The sequence below is a fragment of the Stegastes partitus genome, unplaced genomic scaffold (assembly GCF_000690725.1).
Source record: "Stegastes partitus isolate 25-593 unplaced genomic scaffold, Stegastes_partitus-1.0.2 Scaffold1476, whole genome shotgun sequence".
Classification (NCBI taxonomy): domain Eukaryota; kingdom Metazoa; phylum Chordata; class Actinopteri; family Pomacentridae; genus Stegastes; species Stegastes partitus.
This window is the reverse complement of record NW_007579207.1, coordinates 132,391-154,320: the sequence shown is the minus strand read 5'-3', so window position 1 is coordinate 154,320 and position 21,930 is coordinate 132,391. Positions and strand designations below refer to the sequence as shown.

General features: G+C 39.4%; 1 protein-coding gene across 1 annotated transcript; it reads right to left on the bottom strand.

Moving 5' to 3' along the window:
* Positions 1–495: 495 nt before the first annotated feature.
* Positions 496–20,622, bottom strand: eeig1a (estrogen-induced osteoclastogenesis regulator 1a). Its single transcript, XM_008299882.1, has 11 exons — positions 20,615–20,622; positions 20,184–20,349; positions 18,065–18,094; positions 15,256–15,372; positions 12,530–12,576; positions 11,784–11,935; positions 9,976–10,077; positions 8,086–8,281; positions 7,690–7,811; positions 5,462–5,531; positions 496–4,219 (listed from the first exon to the last, which is right to left on the bottom strand). The coding sequence occupies exons 1-11, from the start codon at positions 20,620–20,622 to the stop codon at positions 4,174–4,176; spliced, it is 1,056 nt and encodes a 351-aa protein (XP_008298104.1). The 3' UTR covers positions 496–4,173.
* Between the last annotated feature and the right edge of the window lie 1,308 nt (positions 20,623–21,930).

The window sequence follows — 21,930 nt, the reverse complement described above, 5'->3', positions numbered from 1 at the left end:
AAGCTAGAGCATGATTTAAGTAATTCAACTTCTATATTTTCTGGTTTATTTAAAGGTTTGATGGTTCAATGTCATTATTTTGGTGCTTTTCTGTCTTAAAACAAAACTGAAGGTGTCAAAACTTTGACATAGCACACATAAAGTGTAGTAAACTAAACATGTTTTACATTTGCGGTGACAACTTCATGAAGTCATGCAAAGACAAATGTAAACTGTAATACCTTCAGGTTGTTAAAATGCAGAAATAAAACATCACACACCCAAAATAACTGACATTTCATGAATTGTACTTCAATAAACTAACAAAACGTCACATCTCATTTACTCAAATCAATTTGAAACATTCAGTCGACAAAATGTCAAAGTCGGCCTTAAAATAGTTCAAATGTCAGTAATTACAGCATTTAATTTATCTGTCACTCTAATTTATCACAAACGTTACCAAAAAACACAAAGTTGTTCAGATTTAAATCACAAAACACACACAACACAACCTCAGATTAGCTTTTTATTGTTTCAGAAGCAGCTTCTGCAGAAACACACCGACGACGACAGAACTGTGGCGACTCCACGGCGTCTGGAGAAGCTTTCACACTTCCAACTCGGCTTCCTATAAATTCAGGTTATACTAGCTTTGTTACCGTAGAATAATCTGTTAGAAACACTACAATTAAAAACAAAACAACAACAACAGAAGAAGCTCGGGGAGGCGAGTCGTGTGCGTAGCTTATAACCGACCTCCAGATGGAAAAAAAAAAAAAAAGAATAAGAAACAAAAAATGCATAAATAAATGCAGTAAGTAGAATACAAAAGGCTGCGGTGACGTAAACCCAGATTCAGAATAAACTTTTCAGTGGTTCATCCCCAAACGTGAGAATAACAACAAACCGTGCGATTAATGAAAAAATAATTTGTAGTGTTTTGAAAAAAATAAAAAATAAAAATTCGAGGAGGAAACGTGCAGCTTTACTGAAAAAATAACAAAAAATTACTACTAGAGTCTTAAAATCTGATTTTTTTTATATTGCTGATTCGCTGCTTAGCAGAAAATGACCCACAACTATAAAGATAATTAATGATGTGAATCATTTGCTGGTTTTAAATTGGAACGTGTGAACATTTGGTGCTTTTTTCTGTAAATTCAGCATCTTTGCATCGACTCTTAGTTTCTTTAAATCACTTATTTTGTTTGACTAAAAGTCCAAAAACATAAAAATAATCCATAAAATATGGTATTATGACAAACCTGAGAAGCTACAACCAACAAAGTTTTGACTTTTTTTTGCAAGAAAAATGATCGACTGACTGTCAAAACTGTAATTAAACGAGTCATTTACAGCTGAAGTAGAAGAACCTTTTTTTCAATTTTTTTTTGGAAATTACTGAATTTTCCTGACATTCAAGCAGAATAAGTTCACGTAACGTTAAGGCCTTTCAACAGCGGGTTCATTTCTTTGTGTTTTACAATTGATCTCAGTTTTAAATCTGTAAAACATCCAAGACAAACTTCCCGTGCTGCAGAAGTACGACTCTGAAAACCTAACCGATGAACAGCAACGTGCTGGAATTGCCAGAAAAATCCATCTGGCATCCATTAATCAGTCAGATGTTCCAATCTTCACTTAGTTTTGTGAAAATAAGAGGAGATATTTACCCCATTTGCAGCTTTATCAGCCTTCATACAAACAGAAAAACAAGATTTTAAGACTCTTTACATGTTAAATCCTTAAAAAGTGGGAACGTTTGTCGAGCAACTGAGAAGCTGCTTTGACAACGAAGCAAAAATGCACAACACCAGCCAGCTGGTCGCCATTTCTCTTCTGTGTTTGGAGCAGACACTCCTTTTTTTTTTCTTGCCTCTTTGGTGTTTGTTCATCGGAAGGCGGCGGTAAACAAACTCACAGTAAACACTTTCTGTGAAACACCAAAGGGCCCGGGGTGGTGCTCAAACCCGCCGCTGCTCCACCAGGGGGCAGCGACGAGCTTTGACAGCTGCAGAAACTCCCCCCTTTTGTTTCCTCTTGTGGCCAGTGAAACCAGAACAGTCTGTACCACAACCGAACACATCATGCGGTGGGATTTCCAAAACACTTCCACCTGTAACTCATAACGGAGCAAAACTGAAACAAAGAGGAAGCAGCGTTTCTCTCGTCACCATCACGGCCACTCGCAGGTTTGGCGGCGCTTCAGGATCATATAAGAGGAACTTTGCAGGCACTGAGTGGTTCTTGTGGTTTCCCCCGATCAACAGGGAACAACAACATAAAACTAAAAAACACAAAACAAAAGCGTTTTTAGAAATTCTGCTCAGTGGTTTTATAAACTCCTGATCACGTTCAGTGCTGACGCGGTGCCTTCAGCGGGGAGTCGATGCTCTGAAAACTGCACAGAAAGTTGGTTTCATCCTGTTTTAACTCCATCGCATCACATTTATGTCGACGAATTTAAGCCAGTAGGATTCTCGGTTATGATTCTGGACAGTGTGCAGCAGCAAAAAGGTGCCAGATTCATTCTGATTATGACAAAAGATGATCTGATCCGTACGCACAGAAAGCAAATACTCCAGCCAGAGCTCCTGCAACACATCACCAAGAACCTCCGTTGTATACATGTGTCAAGCATCATCTGACAACAACATTTTAACGTCAATTTAATTTGGAGGACGAGGTCGTAATTGCAGGGAGCCAAATCAAAGTAGGGAGGAATCATTTTGTTGGCATGTCCCAAACGTTGGCTTTCATGCTGCCGTTCAGGTCACCGCTCATCATCGGTGATGGCTTCGACCTGATTGTTGGATCAGTTTGAAAGAATTTGCTATAAGACTTTGAGATCCACGGTGGAATTGCAAAGTGGTCAGGGGAGCACTGCAAATGTTGCAGGAGCACTGAGAGCAGTGTATCACTGTGCAAGGACACTACGCTGAAGGGAATTACGTATACGTCTGATGTTATGTAAAGTCTTACAGGGTGTGATCAAAAGTAAACCCGGTTTAAATTTAGCTGCAATCCCATTCGAAGTTCGGTGCAGCACTACTCTGCTCCCAGGGCTCCTGCAACGTCTGTGAGGCTGGAAGCTCTGTTCTATTAATGCGTATAGCATCCGGATCTTCTAAACTGTGTCAAAACCGAGACATTTTTTACTTTAATTTAATTTTGTGGAGGAGGTAGACGTCACAGGGATCACCATCAAATCTGGCGAGTACGGTGAGTCGGGTGCAATGATTGTGCTGGTGGGGCCAAAAAAATGGGTGCTTCCATGCTGCAACTCAGGTGATCTGTGTCGAATGTTCTTCTTTAGACGCCTGACAACATCACAGGAGAACTTGACTTTGACAGTCTGACTATGGGGAATTGATCACCGGTGCACAACTATGAGAATTTTGAAGAAAACAACAAGCTCGTTATGGAGATTGTTGGTGTTTCCCCTTTGAAAGCTGCTGTTGGGTCTCTGGGTGCTAGCCGCTAACCCGTCTCTCATCACCAGTTACGATCCTCCACATGCCGGTCGGGTCAGTTTGACAGAATTTGCATAAGTTTGAGATCCACGGTGAAATTGCAAACGTGCATCTATGAATGTGCAGGAGTACCGGGAGCAGAGTGTTGCTGCACAAGGAGGCGACATCAAAGGAAATGCAGTAACAGTTAAATCAGGGGCACTTCTTGCTTTTTATAGACTTTCTTGATTACCCCTCATATGTCGCGATGTGGTGTTTCTCTAAACTTGTGCAGAGAAGCCAATTTAAATAAACTGAAACTGCTGTAAAGTAATTACTGGAGGAGTTTAAGGATTGAAGAGGGGAAAGAAGAAAAAGAAAAAAGCTTATGGTAAACTTTGCTGACAAAAGAGGGCATTTAAATGAAGTTCTAGCAAAACTCTGACGACACCTGAATGATTTTGGTGTTTGAATTTCATCACGATCTCCTAAAATCTAAAAAAAAACCAAACTAAAACCTCCTCTCGCGACTCAACGAAAACGTTTCATGTAGTCGCCCTCGACATCACGAAAACATCTGAACGGAGTGCGGACAAGTGCTGCCACAGAACTCGACATAAAGTGCAAACTGACGAGGTTTTCCTCTCACGGCTTCGGACCGGCCGAAGCTCCAGGAAACCAGAAGGCGAGTCGATCCTCGGGTCAACGGGTCAACGGGTCGCCGCTCCCGCTGCTCACTTCAATGGCTTTCTATCACCACGGGCTCGTAGCCGCCTGCAGAAACCCTGCAAGGATACAAACACACACACACACAACAGTCGGTGAGTTATTTAACAAGTCTGTGCGCTTACAGTTCACATGTCTTTAATGCTTGTTTTTGGTCTTTTCTCTCCTTTTTTTTTTCTGCAAATTTTTCATCTCAAATCATCACATTTTTTTGAACCATTTCTGATCGACCATTTCCAAGATTTTTACAGCATAAAAAATTTATAAAGACATCTGTGAAACTTTAGCTTCATATGTCGAGTATTTTCCAAGATTCTTGTTTGTAGATTCCACTTTCAGCAGGTTTTTTTTTTTTTAAACATTGACATTTGAGGCTGTTTGAACAACAACATCTCAGGAACTATTAAAGATGAAAAGTTATCTCTCATCAGGGTCCAAAAATAGTTGGAGAATCGCTTTAAAACTCTAGAACTGGACCAGACTGTGTACCAATACTTTTAGTTTTTGTGCTACAACTGGTCAAACCTGCTCAATCAGTTAGAAAAGTTCAGCGAAAAGAAGTCTTCTTAAGTTTTGCTACGAAATATTTCATATTAAAAGTGTTCTACATGTTCAGTTTTGTATTATTGTGACACGCAGCTGCTTATAGTTCAGAAAAGATCACGAGTTGACTTCTGCTTTATCGGTTTTTCTGTTTACATGAGCTCAAATATGGAACTTTTCATGACAGCTTCAATATTTATTTTATACTTCAACTCATTTGATTAATTATCCAACGTTGTAGATTCTGAATCAATGACATTTTGAGAAAGAAAAGTTCAGGTTTTTGTCTTTTATAGTTTCTAAGAAATTGTCCTTCAAGCGTCCTCAAATTGTAATGTGCAAAAAAAGTTGCTGCAAGTGGGTCGACAAGCACGTTTTAAAAACAACTAAGAACTTTCTGATCAAACATCCCCACGAAGAAAATCACTGATGGAATCTACTGGAACTGATGCTAATTCAAGCAGACGACAGTCATCATCATCCTGCATGAAGGAGGAAGCTACCAAGTTTTAAAAAAAACACCATTCAAGCTAAGAGACAGTCCAGGAAAGTCTGAAACTCTAAAAGTCAGTTCTTGGTGGAGTTTCTCATCAATCTGAACTTTTTAACTGCAGCTCCTGGAATCATTTCTGCCTCCTGAGTAAATCTGCTTCTGTGAGTAGCGCAGACAGTAAAGTGAAAGTGCCGAGAAGAAAAGAGGAAGCGAAAGCGACGCTCAGACGGAGGAGGAGGAAGCGGCGCCCAACTGAAAGCCTCACCTGTTTCCGAGCCTGATGCCGCTGAGCGCCGTGGTTCCGTCTCTGCTGACGAACAGTCGCAGGTTGCTGTCTGGAAAAACCACAAACACACAAACACAGTCAGCGGCCGGTGAAACAAAGCAGAAGGCCGAGAGGAGGCGACGGGTGGAAGATCGGCCCAAAGATGGTGATGGCTGCTGTCAAACTTCCAGTCAAACCTTCGTGTGTAAACAGAAAAGAGTTAAAGCCTCCAAACAACAGCCGTGAGACCATCACGCTTCCCAGCAGGACAGTAATTCAGCTTGTTTAAATCTTCTGACTTGTCAAGAGCGTGTCGACACTCGCTAGCAAGCAGCTTGCTGTCATAAACGTTGTGTAAAACAGGTCAACTTTGATTTTCTCCAGCAGGTTTGTGTTTGAATGTTTGACCTTGAAGCTTTTAGGAGACATTTAAAAGAGAAATACCGATAAAGTGACGTTTTTTTTGTTTTTTTTTTCTACTCTGACTTTTTTTTTTTGGTTAATTTACCAAAGAACAGCTCTACTGAGTCGGATCCTTAGCTTAGGATCAATCAAAGTAATCTTAACTACCGTAATTTCTGGACTATTCGCCGCTACTTTTTTCACACGCTTTGAACACTGCAGCTTAAACAATGATGCAGATAATTTTTATGAATTTGCCTCGAGGTGAAAGCGACACTGAGAGCAACAACGAAAGAGAGACTGAGGAAGTGTGTGACGAAGTCATTCTGACACTGAAGAAGACGACTTTAGTGGTTTTAGCGCAGGAGGAAGATGAAGATAGCGATCAATGACTTTTCCTGGTAGGCTGCTGTATTTTTTGAGTTTTTTTAACCAGCTGTGTTACAGGCACTGTTCAGAAAAAAGCATTTACGTACTTGTGTATGTTACCGGTCTGTATTGAATTAAAAGTTTAGAAAGTCTTTCTGTGTAAATATCTCATGTTCCAACGTGGACACCTGCAGCTCATAGACAAGTGCAGCCTGTATATGTACAAAACCTGTTTTCTTTTTAAAGCTAGCGGTTGCGGCTTTTATTCAGGTGCTTAATAATCCAAAAATCACAGTAAACAGTATCAGCAAAAACCCTAGACTGTAATATCAATCAGTAATTAATTTACTAATTTTCAGCATCCATTCCTTTGTTAAAGTGACGTCCTATAACAGCCTGACTTGATCGTATACGTGTAAACAAAGCCTCACGGGAGACTTTGTCATGGTGACCCTTTATCTAGCTAAACTCCCACAATGCTCTCTGTTTGCCAACACAAACCTGCTCACTTCCTCTCGTATTCAACAACAGGAGGCTCCACCTGGTGGCACAACCAGGTACTACAGTTAATCTACAAGACTTGAAGTGCAGATTATTCTAAGAAAATTTGTCACTTATCAGGAGTTACTTAATTAAATGACTTGGATCAGGAGCAAATAAAAACTGGACCGGTTCCTTTCTTTTTTTACTCAAAAAATGCAAACAAAAACTGAGCAATGCCCAAATGTAATCACATAACAGAAATTCAGATACTTTTCATTTGAACTGCAGGCAATGTTTCCACGGAGAGACTGAGAGGTGAATAAAACCTGCTGGATCGATAAATAAATGCAGCATGGCTCAGAACCAGTGAACAGAGGAGCCAGTAGTTGGAGATACATCCAGCTGATGGTGGAACATCTTTCTACAGCTCATATGCAAAGTAGAATCAAAAACAGTGAGTTTGTTGAGGTTATGAAAATGTAAGTCGTTAAATATCTATAGCTTTCTTTCCCAGCATTCGCAACATCTTTGGGTGTTTGGATAAGTGGTGCACATACTGATTTGTGTTTTTAAAAGTTCTCTCTACTTCTAGCTGTGGTTGTGCCATTTCCATAGAATTTATACTGCAATGAAGAACGATCCCACAGTAAGGGGAAGACAAGGGTAGAGAATTAAAATGTACCCTTTCCACCTTAAAAGTTAGTAGGTTTAAAGACGTGTTTGTTTCTTTCTTGGATATTGTGATTTAAATTCTCTCTCTTTCTACCTAAACCCTTCAGTTCTGGTCCTTCAGCTACATTTGCACCCAGATTAAGGCTGTAAACCAATCACTACTCAGTTGATACCTTCCAGGTTGCTTTAAACCGTTACAGACCCTTGTAGTAACCCACCAGAAACACCACACCGACACAACACAAAGCTGCATTATCAGTGGCAGATCAATACCCAAACAACCCGTCCTGATTCTACCGTACCTTCAGTGTTGTTGATATCTGCAAAGTTTTGGCTTTGGACAATTTTCTCCACAATGTCGTCGGCATCGATGCGAGTGTCGTTCACCCAGGAGGGGTGACTCTCCACTGAGTCCTGCTTCCTCCTGAAGCGCAGAAAACAGAAAAAGAAAGGAAAAATCTGAAGGAATCAATCCTCCATGACTGCAGCAAACACTCGGTTTTCTGTAGCGACCAATGCGTTACCTCACAGAAGATTTTGTCATGGTGTCCCTTTCACTGGCTAACCTCCCACAATGCTCTCTGCTTGCCAACACAAATCTGTTTGTTCTCTTTGCTACAACAATAAGAGGCTCCACCTGGTGCCACAACCAGGTACTACAGCTAATCTTCAATACTTGAAGTAGTATTTTTCTGTACCTGGGAGGCCTGTTGGGGGGTAAGACGGGCCGCGGGGGTCGAGGGGGTCTCTCCGGACGTCCGGCGTCCTTGTCACCCTCTGGAGGTGTGTCGGCGGTGAAACACAGGCCGCCGGAGGTGCTGCTGCCCGTCGAGGTATTCCTGCGATGAGTGAGGTCGGACAGGCTGGAGGAGCAGGAGTGCTCAGTGCTGTAGCCTGCAGGACGGTGAGGACACAGAGGAACAACTGGGTCAGAACCTCCCGTCTGACCCCTCAGAATCAGCTGTTTTTTTACATAGAGTAACTTTAGAATATTTAATGAAGCCATGCAAAAGTTTACCTTCAAACTGTGAATATTTTCAGAGTTACAGGCTCTTAAAGTGGGGTTGTAATTTTGTTATTTCTTGCAGCATTTTTAAATTTTCAAAGGTTTTCCAGGCTTATATCAGCATGTGTGATGGTGGTTGGTCAGAACAAGTTCTAGACGATGGAAGGAGCATTTTTACCATTATCTGATACCAGGATCATCGTCTAGACAGGATTCACTCTGTGCCACGGCTATTTTCTAATAGAGGCATATTTTAATACTCCAGCAGCATCATGTTTCTGCCCAAGTGTTAATACCAATAAACATGCTCCTTGCATTGTCTAGAACTTGTTCTGACCAACCACCATCACACATGCTGATAGGAGTCTGGAAAGTTTACCCAGAATGCACTTTGTAAAGTTTTCTCTGGTGAATGATCAGAAACCAGAAACACATCCAGGGTACCAGTGATTGTTTCTATGACTCTATGACATTAAACTGCTGCAGTCTGACTGTTCACACTACGAGACATCCCATAATACTGATGCTACCAGCTGGTTGTAGACTAAATGGCGCCCAACTCTGTCCAAAAAAGACAGAAAATGTTAAAAATTGTTCAGTATTTTACCAAACTGACAAACTTCAGTCCACAATGATTCAAAAAATGCTCAAAATTATCAAAACATCAACCAAAAGGACTTCAAAAGTCTGAATCAGTCAAGATTTGTCCAAAAGTCCACGTCAAGAATGATTCAGGATTTATCCAAAATGTACCAAAGTTTGTTAAAAGTGACTCAAAAGTTTCCCAAAAATGACATTAAATTGGTTAAAATAACAAATCTGCCCAAAGTTACTCAGAAAATGTTCAGAATGACTCAGAATTGTCCACAGTGGCTTTACAATGTGCCAAAATCATTCAAAAATTATTTAAAAAAAACAAAACAAAAGAAACAAACAAAAACACAGTGTATAACAAAACCAGATCCAGTGTTTAGACTGTGACACCTGGATGGATGTGAAACTGATCTGGTGTCAGTTCCACCAGAACTCAGATGTGTTTCTCCTCCTAACATGTCATGTGTCTGTCTGCTGGACTGATGAAGTTCTGAGGCTCAGAAATGATGGAAAACATCCATTAAAATGTGTGAAATTTAGGCCTTCGAGGGCCTGAAACTCTGAAAATATTCATAGCATGAAGGTAAAACTTTGCACGGCTTCATTAAACTTACATTTTTAAAAAATCATCTGATTCTGAGGAGGTCAGTGTGGGAGTCTTTTTTCATATTTGGTTGATTTTACATGGAATCACAACGTTCCTGTGATATCGGGGTTATTTTATTTGTCCAGTTGTGACGTGGAAGCATCATCTCACATCAGCAAAAGAAATTCAATAAATATATTAAAACAGCACATATAACAGAGCAGAATAATGTAAACAAAGAGATTCTCCAGTAGAACCACCACATGAACTGGAGTCTGGCAGGTATTCACTCTAGAAATCAACAGTTTCTTGAGCGTTTAAAGAATCTAACCAGTTTGTTAAAGTTATCAGGAAGCTGAATTCCCTGCTTTGTCATATGAACAGACATGAAAGCGTGGATACCTGAGAATTTGCTGTGCTGGCTGGCATAGCTGGAGTTACGAGAGTGACCGGACTGGAAGGCTTCTGGTTGGTTCTGACTGGCCTCCGACTCGTCCAGGAGACCTGAAGGCACCGACAGAAGAACACAACAACTTGCGTATTTACACGGAGGCAAAACATTTCTGCGAGATCAGACGGCGGCGGCTTTTGTTTATTCTCGGCAGCGATGGCAGCGACTTCTGACTCACAGCGGCTCTGATTTACAACCACAGACTGAAGGTTTCCTCAGTCAGAGAGCTGGAAGCTTCTCTCTCCAGTCAACTGCTCATTAAAACTGCTCTGGTTGTGTTCTAACTATTCTTGGGTGTCGAGGGCTGTTAAAAACCTCCACGTCTCAAGCTGTTGTCCACACGTTTCGTCTTTATTTCAGTTCAAACTGAACAAATCTCTGACAGCAGCAGCCAGTTTCCATCTCTAGAAGCTATGTGTTTAGAAGTTCTTCCAGAAAGTTTTGGCTCAGAGTGAAACATCTGGCTGAAAGAAGGTTGGGCCGAGATCTGAAGGACTGGAATCCAGTTCCAAAAACATTTGATCTGATGCTTCTTTCTCATTCGAATGCAATGACATCATTTTTGTGTGATATATTTTTTTATATCAGTAGTAAAATCAGGTAAACTTAAGAAAATTTTGATTGATTGTGAAGAGTTCTGTAGCTGTTCGGCTGATTTAGGAATTACAATGCTCTTTATTAGTATGGCAAAGTAAAATCTGGTGTCCTAAGCTACATCACTTGGCCTCAAACGTCTGGAGGAAACCAATCACTGCACATCTCCTGCCGAATGCTGTTCCAACAGTGAAGCACGGTGGTGGCACCATCATTGCTATGTTTCTATTTTTTAGTGAAAACGGGTTGGTTCATATGTTCTCATCCGATGAAATTTAAAGGTAGCTGCTTCAAAGTAATAAAAAGTTGCGCCTCCGTTGACATTTTTAGGTAAAGTCTCATGACATGCTGGTTTTAATGGTCCTAATTTTTTCTATTTTATTTTAAACTTTAATCCTGTTTTGCCTTATTGTAACATTTGATACCATTTTATTGTATTTTACAAATGGATTGCTTTTTGCTCGTATTTTGTCGCTCTGAAGATTTTGATGAAGTCAGGTTGTTTTTAAATTTTCTATATAAATAAACCTAAAAAAGGGCTTTTTCATATTTCTGTAGAAACATACCAGGTTCAAATGATTTAATATGATGCAATTACTGACTTTTTATGCTGCTTTAGAGTTCATTTCCGCTGCACGACTTGTTTTAAAGGATATAAATGAGTTGTTTAGATGTTATTTTGTTATCACCAATCATTCTGAACTTGGAGAAAAGATCTCATCCAGTATTCTCTGGATTAACAAAGAAAAGGAGCTGATGAGTAAAACATTTTCATTATGAGGGTTTTTTTTATTTAACAAACCTTTTGTCAACAAGTATTAATTTAATGTGGAAATGAAAAACAGAAGTTGAAAAGCAGAACTTGCATGTAGAAAACACAAAAAAAACCTCACAAAAGGCCAGTTTTATACACAAAAGACGGGACTGGTGTATTTGTTCTGTTTTTCTTTTCTGTCTGAGGGAATCTTGTAGACCTCGACAGCCTTACAAGCTTCGTGCTGCCTTCATGAAGCAGATTCATCTTTGTTTTTCTACAAACTTTTCCTCCTGGTCACCTCAGATTAGCAGGAGTTCACCTTTTGCCAACTAGGAAGCAAATCAAACACTAGTTCTTGGAGTAAAAACCCAACTAAAATAGTGTTCTTTTCCAAATCTTGTGCTGTACCTGAGCTGATGATGGAGGGCCGAGGCTTGGAGGACCGGCCCAGAGAAACCCCTCCGGCCGGGCCGGGCTCGGCGGTTCCTTCCCCCTTACAGTCCGGCTGCAGGGTGTGTTCCCGTCCGGGGATGGAGATGGACTTGGCTGTGCTCGGAGGCCTGCAGGAAAACAGCAAAGCATGGCTTATCGGTCTGGAAAAGATTAACCGAGCAAAGAGGTGCAGCTCTGCTTAGCTTGGCGTCCTCAGATAAGATTTATTCCACCGGCCGAAGGGAAAAGTGAGTCACTGGGGTAACAAACGGACGGACAGAGGACGATAAGAGTGTAAGAAATGGGCCAAAAGGTTAAAACACGCATTAAACTGAATAATAAATACGTGCAGATTGATGTATGTGAAGCAGAAACCCTCCGACAAATGCAAAAAAGTTTTACAACAGCTCAACACTGGAGAAGACTTCTGCAGCTTATAGAGCCGGAAATGTGGCGCTCGGTTGAGTTTAACCAGTTTGAAGTCCAGAAAATCTGTGTTTGTTTTTTTACATGATCATCTGAAAATAGGCAAAATACCAACAAGTGCAATCAGGTCAAAGAATGAAAAAACTCATGAAGGTGTGAAAACTGTGAGGCTTTACAACAAGTTTACAATGTAGAGACACCTGCACTCTGTCAAGCTGGAAAGTGGAATCAAGCTGAAGAAGATGAGTGTGAAAAACATGAAGAATCCCAAAAGCCACAATCCTTGTGCTACTCACGTTTTAAAACAGGGATCTCCAGACAGAAGGGTCATCCCGATGATCACCTTTAACAAACAAAAACACTTTTACAACCACAGAAACAAAGAAGAAGAACTGATGCTGACAAAATGGTAAAAAACAAAAATATTTTAAATAGTGAAAAAGCTCCACGTTTCCTTTGTATTTCTGCGTCAGGTTACTTCAGGAACTGATTGTGTTCCTGCACAGCTTACAGGTCATTTATACTTATGACTTGGTTTTAATCCCAGATAATTACAGAAAGAATTTACTATTTAACTGTGAATAAACAGCTAAAACTGTTTATAATGTCCACATCAAATATCTGTACTTTTTACAAATGATAACTCATTTTTTTTACAGCTTTTTTAATCCAGTAAAAATATTAAGGAATAACAATGGTAAATATTATTTTAAATGCAACTTTACAGGTTTTCCCTGCTTTGCTAAATTACACTTTATAGTGAAAAAAACAAGCAAAAACCCAAAACTGTAAATAATTAATCACATTTATAATTTGTATTTTCACAAAAATTAGTTTGTTGTTTATCCTGTAACCACAAAATTATTCTTATTTTTATTTATTTTTTTGACTGATTCTAAATTAACAAAAAAATCTAACAAATACTGTTTGAAAATAAGAAATAATTGTGGAAACTTTTCTTTAAAATGTCCCTGTTTTGTTAAATTAGACATAACTAGCAAAAATACTGTAAAAAAAAATCATTCACATGTTAATCATAAAAAAATGTAAATAATGTCCACATCAAATATGCTTGTTTGTTTTTTCAATTCATTCTTTTACAATTTCTAAATGTAAAATTACATGTACTCTTTATTTACAGCAAATTTTTGTAAAATAATTGTATTTTTTTGCTGATGAATATATTTAAGCTTTTGTTTTAATTGTCCCTGTTTTGTTAAATTAAACATAATATCTGGTAAAATCAGTGAAGTATAAATTTTTCATGTAGACAGTAAAAAACAAAAACAGGCCAAAATTGTAAATAGTGTCCTCAAATATCTGTTTTTGTTGTTAGTATTTTTTTTTTTTTTTTTTTTTTTTTTTTTTACAGATGGTAATTTAGTTTTTTACAACTGTCAAACAACTCTTAAATGTAAAATTACATATATTCTTTTTTTTTTAAAGCAAATATTTAAAAAATAACTGTTTTCTGCTGATGTATACATTTAAACTTTTAATTGTCCCTGTTTTATTAAATTACACATAATATCTAGTAAAATCATGTTGATAGTAACAAATAAATAAACAAATAAATCTGTAAATAACATCCACATCATATAATCTGTGTTTTTACAGACAGTAATTTGTTCCTTTACAACGTGTGACCATAAAACTACAGCTTTAATGTGTGTACAATCAGCCAAAGACTTGTTATTTTATAGATATTAGCAGCAGAACTCCATCTCGTCCTGTTGAGCTTCAGCTGTTCGGCCTGTTGTTTTTCTCTAAGCAGCAACATTAACTGGAAATCCTGCAGCAGATTCCCAGGAAGCTCGGTGACGAATGAGTTCTGCACATCTGCACAGCATGAAGCCTTCCAGAGAAAAAACTCCTCCCAACTCCCGTCTGCTGCACTGAGCAGTTTGTGTCGACGACCTCTGGGTGGCGCTGCAGAGCTCCTCAACTCGGAATGAAACCTCCGTCACCCGCTGAGACAATAAACTGCTTCAGTGCATCTTTGTGTTCATTAACATCGTCAACAAATCCGGTTCTCAAATAATCTATTGGTCCTTTTATGTCAGGATGTTGAAAAAACAGCTTTAAATCTTTTTTTTTTTTTGCTCTGGCAAAATGTGCAGAAACAAAATAATCTTCATTTTACTATCAGACAACACAAAGAAGCAGCAAATCCTCACAAACAACGAGCTGGAATTTGGCTACGTTAGGCATTTTTGCTTAATTGACGAGTTAATTAATGAGCTAATTGTTCATCTCAGGGTGATTTCCACCATCTTAAGTGGATTTTGCATGACAAAAATGATGTTTAATAGAATCAGAAATACTTTATTGATCCTCAACGGGGGAAATTGTTTTAGTTTTATAGGAATAAAACAGTAAATTTAAAAGACACAGCTGAAAAATGGCTTCTCAGTAAGTAAAATGTATCTCCAGGCTGAAATAATCAATCGATTAGTTTAGGTTAAGGCTGATTTAATGCGATTATGTTTGAGTTTCTGGACTGTCGCCATGACAGAGTGAGACATTTGGTGAGTTTTTATTGTTTTTCCACAAAATTAACAAAGATTGACGATTATTTAGCTCTTTTAGTTCAGAGTTTTTAAAATTATCTGCTTTTATCGTAATCTGTTCTTAGAAACTAACCTTTTTACCACATGTCAGCAAAGTTAAGGTGAATTAAAAACAGTTTATTCTCTATTTGTGCCTTTTTTTTAAAACCATCAGCGCCTGTTATTGTAAAACCACAACATACAGCACGAAAGGCGGGAAGATTTAAAGAAATCTAACCGTTCCCTGAGCTTGTTTCAGTCCCTAAAATATAGATTTTCAGCTAAGCAGAGGAACCAGACCACTTAATTAGCAGCGTTTCGCCTGTTTTACATGACAAATGGGATAATAGATCCCCTTTCCTTAAATGTCAAAGGTCAAAGCGTCACAGTTCTGGATTTACGACGCCTTAAAACTCCTCCTTTTCCCTTTAAACCTTTCCCCTCCTCTGTTATGAAGCGCTAAACGTCCTTGCCTTCAGTATGGAGTTGTCCTGCCGCGTGTTCTTGGTGTCGTATCCCTCCAGCAGGCAGCAGCGCACCGTCGACCCGGAACCGGCAAACTCGGCCATGTTGAGGTCCGTGAAGCCCAGCTGAGGGTGAGAGGGACCAGTTAATTGCAGATTCGCTGATTTAGGGCTTCGCTCGTTTATTTCTGGCACGAGTTTGGGAAACGGAGAGACGCCCATCACTTAGTGTAATTTTATAACGTTCGCGCCGAGAGCTTTTGAAGTGTCGGGTTATGTAGAAACCACACGTCGGTCTGAGGAGACGGCGAACCAGACTGAGACAGAAACCTGCTTTTGAAGTGGAACTGAAAAGCTTCTGCAGGCAGGTATCAAGTAGGAAGGTGTGTTTTGTCCCACTGTAGCGGTTAGATATCACTATTTATTGCAGTTAGAACATAGAAGGAAAGCTGGAACTGAAGAGGCACGAAAACACACAAAAAAACAACTTTACTTTATCTCCTCTACACGACTAAGAAAAATATGTGTTCACATCTTATTTTGCGAACATTTTGAGCCCTAAATGGCCACTTTGCCTCTGATCCTCCAAAGTCTAGAACCGCTACAGCCGACACCACTAAAAAAATGACAAGTTTTTAACTATACTGTACTATTTTAACTGCTATTTTACAGTTTGTGGCTGTTTCGTTAAGCTACCAACAGTATCGAGTACAGGCGGTCAATAACATCAAACAGTCGTATTTCTAGTGGATTTTCTTTCTTGTTTTTACACCAACACGCTGTCTTTTGGCCACAATGTTCAAAACAGCTGATTTGAAAAGCGTCACTTTGTGCTTATTTTTCACACAGAGTGGGATGTCGGCTCCATCTTAGAGAAAGAGAACATTTTTAGAGAGAATCTGCAGCGACGTTGTGGGTTTATCGGTTTATTTAGTACGGACATGCTAGGAAACAATACAGGCTTTACGAGATGTTCAAACAAGAAGCAGAAATGTGTAAATGGGTGAAGAAATTAGTTATCAGGGTCCTCGCAGGATTTTTTGACAGCGTACTAGGGGGTGGGGAGGTCTTAGCGAATGTTGCTAGCGGTTAGCGGCCGAAGACGTCGGTGTCTTAGCTGCTAACGAATAGCAGCAAAGATGAGGGTAAAGAAACTGCATCGGCGCTTGTAAATATTTTCCCGCTACATACCCTCAAAAACAACATATCGCATAACAGTCTGTTACTCTGTTGTAATGCTGATGAGAACCCTGGTTATTACTGTGCAGAAGTCTGGTCTGTCCTCATACTGTTTTCACTTCGGTATCCACAAATACGTAGGCTAACACGCGTCACCTCAAAGCTCTGGGTCTAATCTTTCTTGTGATATCATAATAACATATCTAGATATTAACATATCTGCACCATGACGAGTTCAACCGCACGGACCAAAACAATCTGCATTGTTGGAAGAGACCACCAGTAAACACCTTGCACAGCTTTGAAGCGGCCCAACAGAATGGAGACTGCTCTGTCTAACTAATCCAGTTAACTAATTCAATTGCCTGAAACGTTCCCCTGTCTGAAGAGCTGCTACGATGTAAGAGTCTATAAGGTCGACCTCAGCTGTAGCACAAAAACTGTCAGTCAATGTAATTGACTTAAGTGTCAAACTGTCAATAAACAGTGTTTTAATCGTTTTATAGCCGACGATGCACCGTCCTGATCTTGCCGTTGTGGGTTACTAATATGGGATCTTACGTACAACATAAGGCCGCCCTGTTATCACTTTTTTATCTAATTGTGCACCAATAAACCACTTGACAAATAAAGTGTATCACGTGTTCCATCTCTAAACACATTCAGAAATCCCTGCGACTAATCGACTGACTGAAGAAATATAAAGTAAAGGCATAAAAAAAATGTTTTTCAATGTAAATAAACTCAAATTTAAAGGCTTAAGTCTTATATTGTCAGTACATGCTGCAGGTGAGCCCCCCCTTTTTTCTTTCTTTTTTTTTTTTAAATCAAACTTAGCTAGCAGCAGGCACCATGACAAAGACCTCTGTGAAGCCTAATGACCGACCAGAGCTTAAATACAAACTGGAATCAACTACAACAGCATTTTCATATTCCAGTGGTGTAACAGAGCTGCTTTAGAGGCTCAAATCATATGTGTGTTGACAAAAGCTGCAATACCTACACAGGACTATTGATGTGTAATGCTGCTGACTGATTAAGAAAATGATTCACGTTTTGCATCCCTAGCATCCTGCCACAGGTTGTGCTAACGGCACTTGTGTGACAGCGGACAGAAACAACGGATCAGGCTTAGGCACGTTTACAAATCCCAGACCAACACTTAAATTAGCGGGTCGGAGATTTCAAGAAGCTGCTTTTGTCCGAGCCGCACGCCCGGTGTTGTTTCCAATTAACTTTGCAGCTCTCTCGAGCAAAAGCTTCCCCCGTTCTCCATCCTGCAGGTTTCCCTTTTCTTCAGCGTCTGTTTTCATAGGTGCGCGTTTTATTTAAGGAAGCCGACTTCTAAGGAGGGAAGTGAGGTATATTTAACTGAAGGAAATCTAAAAGGAGAGACGGGCGAAAACAGAGGAAGCGGTTCCTGTCGGGCAATCGACGCGAGTTCATCATCACGAGAGCTTCGACCTTGTTTCAGGCGTGACTCAAGGAGCTGTGACCGTTAACGGAGGCGTCGGCAGGATGTTTTTACCAGAAGACGTGAACAGGTTTCGGCTGGTGGTACAAACGCTAATATTTACACTGAAGGTTTACAGAGAGCTCATCTGTAACTGTTCGTATGTGCTTGTGAAGCGACTCTTACCTTCGTATACGCTTTTCCTCCTTTGAGTTCCTGCAGGGGGAGAAAAAAAAAAAACAGGAAGACAGTAATGAAGCCAGTGATCCAACTTCATATTACAGAGGCCTCCGATTACAGGCCTCCATGGAGACACATGAAATTACAGGCTGAGACCACACTGGTGGCTCCTGTGTAGCCCAATGAAGCCGAAATCACGACGTGGGAGAGTCTGAACTGAAATATCCTCGACGCACTTCTGTGAGAAAACCTGTTGTTACAGTCTGTGCTTTCTTGTTGCTAATTAGCTTTAGCTGCTGTTAGCAATACAGCAAAAACTCAAGGATTTAAAAAACAAAACGTCCAGCTATCCAAACGGCACTGACATGTCTGCACATCCAGCTTTAAACTTGAGTTATTAGATGTTCTGATCACATTAAACAGCAGTTTAAATGTGACTGAAACGACTAGATTTGAATATGAAGCAGGTCTCGTCTGCAAGAAATGTACAGCAACAACAATCAGTCACTTTTAACTATGAATTCAACAATATCATTACATTTTCAAGCAAACATGCAAAGTGTCTGAGGGTTCCATGTTCTTAAAAGAAAGACTTCTATGATTTGCAATGTATATTTCAAGGTTTTGGAGTGTTGGTCCAACAAAACGTGGCACCTGTAGATGCTACAGGTTAGCACACAGACAGCAGTTACATTCATTTAGTCAAACAAGCGACAGTAAAATTACGACTAACTCAATAGTCAGAATATATTAAAGTAGAAAATACAAGGGTTTGATGGTTGCAGGTTCTTAAATGACAGAATTTTGCCATTTGCAATATGGTAGAATGGATATTTTGTGGTTTCGGAGTGTTGGTCAGACAAAACAAGACATCTCTAGATGCTGCAATAAACTGGGCTTTAGAGAAGTTGCAGTTTTCAAAGGAAAACAGACAACAGCACTAAGTGTGAAGCAAGCCATTTGAATTTTTTTTGCTAAATAATTGGTGGATTATTGGCTGGATTAGCTGATAAGTTCTTGTACAATAAAAAGTCAGAAAATGGTGACAAATGGTTCCAAAGCTCCAAGATGACGTCCTCTAATGCATTGCTTTGTCCAAGTTTAGATGTTGTTGTGGATTAATTTAAACAGCAATAACAAAAGTATACTCAGTCGTAAAGAACAAAACATCCAACTACCGCTTTCCAAAAGGCGCTGAATCTCATCTATCTACAAACGCAGGTTTAAAGTTGATGGTTAAAGGGAGTTTATAGATGTGAAGACCACAACAAACAATGGTTTAAACACGACTAAATGACTCTATTTAAATATAAAGCAGCTTTTGTCTACGGCACTTCAATTAGTCAATCAATCAGCAGAAAAAGTAACGGCTAAATAAACAATCCAAGCAAATTTTGAGCAAAAATGACAAGTATTTGATGGTTCCATTTTCTCAAATGAAAGATTTTGGGGATTTTTTTGGGTCATGTCTTACAGAAGGTGGAACATTTCATGGTTGTGCCGTGTTGATCTGACAAAATTATGAGTTTCATGCAACTTGGTGGATCGCTATGTTTAAAATTGTGATAGATCACTGGATTTGATTGGAGGATTGCACTTCTCGTTACTTTAAGAAGCATAAACAGTAGTGAAACTGTATTACACACTATGATGGTAAAACTTTTCTTTCTATCTTTTAATATGAAGTAATCCCTGGTTCGAACTGTGAATGAAGATCTGTATCCACTACAACACCAGCTGTTGATTACCTTTTTAGCTAAATTTTGGCCTGTTTTCAAAAATGTTTTGGTCCATCTCAGTCATTTATAACCAAAACTATGCGTCAATAGGGTTTAAAAATACCAGAATTATTCTTTAGGAGCATATCAGCCCAGCTCTTTGTTCAAAAACCAAAAAACCTGTCCTGGCTCCACTTTAAAACACCACTGCAATGAGAAATTACTGGATAACGGCAGGCATCCATTAAATTTTGAACCGTTATGCATGTCGAATGCTGTAAGTATGATAAAACGCATCCTTGTTGTCCAAAAATAAGAAAATAATGGCCTCAAAATGATCCACATTACAGCTTATACTTAAAACCATCCTTTATTTCTTTGGCTCATCTCCAGGTTGAGAGTCGTACCTTCCTGACTGAAACCCTGCAGACAGATGGGTCCAGGACTCCGGTGTGAGGGTTGGCGCTCATCTTAGACACAAAGGTGAACCTCTTCCTCCAGCGAACACAGTGTTCCTGAACCTCCTCCCTGGAAGAACAAAAAACCACAGCAGGAAGACGTGAATCTCTGACACTTCCAATGAATTATTCATTTCACAATTCAGTTCTCTTTCTGCCAACTCCTCATCTTTGATTTTAAAAAAATGATTCATTTCTTAACAACACATATGTTGAAACATGTAAAACAGCAAAAACCTAAAGTCTGTATTGAAACACTGAGCTGGATTAAATCAGATCTTCCTCCACTACTTTTTTTTTTTTAGCACAAACCCAAATGTCGCTGTTTTCTCTGACTTCAGGACAACACATATTTTCCAGTCATGTCATTCGTGTCTCACAGTCTCATGACCGGTTTGTCCACCGAGGATCAAATTAATCAGAGCGACGCTGAGAAAACATGTCATGAGCAACTTTTTCCAAAACTATCCGGCCTGCAGAACCGACTCCCATGACTTCTGATGCCGTTTACAGTTCTTCATTGCAGAAACTTCAACCGTTCTCACAAAGACGTCGAAAATAGACGTAGTGTTTTGACATTTTCTCAACAAAGACCGACTCTCGAGCCACGAAGCCACTGATGGAACAACGTAATGTTGATTTTCCCGCCTGCTTTAACTGACAAGAGAATCTGTGAAGGAAACCATGTACAATGAGCTACAGGCTTCTGTAAAAACACAGTTTGTCGTGTCAGAAATGCCAGCGAACAACCTTTACATCCTGGTTAATGGGCAGAAGCCGAACAATAGGTGTAAAAACAGACCAGGTCTGTTTGTTCCTGAAAACAAATATGATCTGCAATTCAACAAATTCCTCAGAACTGTCACGGCAGCAGGACGGGAAATGTGCATCCAGATGTCAGCGTTATGCAGCTATGAATTGATTAATGCAGCACTAGTGACAAAACAAGATCAAAATGGCATTTTTCTGCAACCTAATGTGTCATTTATGACGCTTGGAAACAACACAGTTATTTCATTTTCGGGTGTTTTACTTGTATCTTACACATTTGTAGACAAATATTACAATTTAGGGGTTTTTGAGGGTCATTACGGAGCAAAAGAAGATCTGGAAAACTCTTCAATCTATTTTATGCCTTCCATCCACACTACTACGCTGTTTAAGGACCCTTTAAACAGAGACTTTTGGAAAACGTCAGGGTTGTGTTTCAGCCGAATGCATTTGGAAACAGCGACGCAAACGCACGTTCGTTTTCTAATTGTGTCTGAAATGTCAAACGTGTCAGTTCCAATTTTTCTCCCATTATACTGATTAAACAATTAGAAAATTAAAGCCGTTGCTGAACTTCTTGTTGTGCAGTCAAACAAATCTCTAGTCTTAGTCTGTAGTATTTTTTTAAACCCCAAAAAATCCCAACAACCTCTTGCTTCATGTTTACATGAAAAGTCATTTAATATACCCTTTTCAGGTGGGTTAGTATTAGGGTTGTCACAATCAAGATTTTTTGTCCATGATCCAAGTCATTAAATGTTTAGCATTTGATGATTCAGACTCCCAAACAGGTTTACTAGATAATCTGTATTTCTGTTCAAATTAATGTTACGTAAGTGGTCACGAACCTCGTTATAAAGCTCTGGTAGAACACTGTCTGAACTCTAGTGTTGGATGGTTTGATGTACTGAGGCTCCAAAAGCTC

Coding starts and splice junctions, on each gene's coding strand:
- eeig1a (XM_008299882.1), bottom strand. Junction 12,577..15,255: donor AGGACAACTCCATACTGAAG/GCAAGGACGTTT, acceptor TGTTTGTTAAAG/GTGATCATCGGGATGACCCT. Junction 11,936..12,529: donor GGAGATCCCTGTTTTAAAAC/GTGAGTAGCACA, acceptor GTTTTCCTGCAG/GCCTCCGAGCACAGCCAAGT.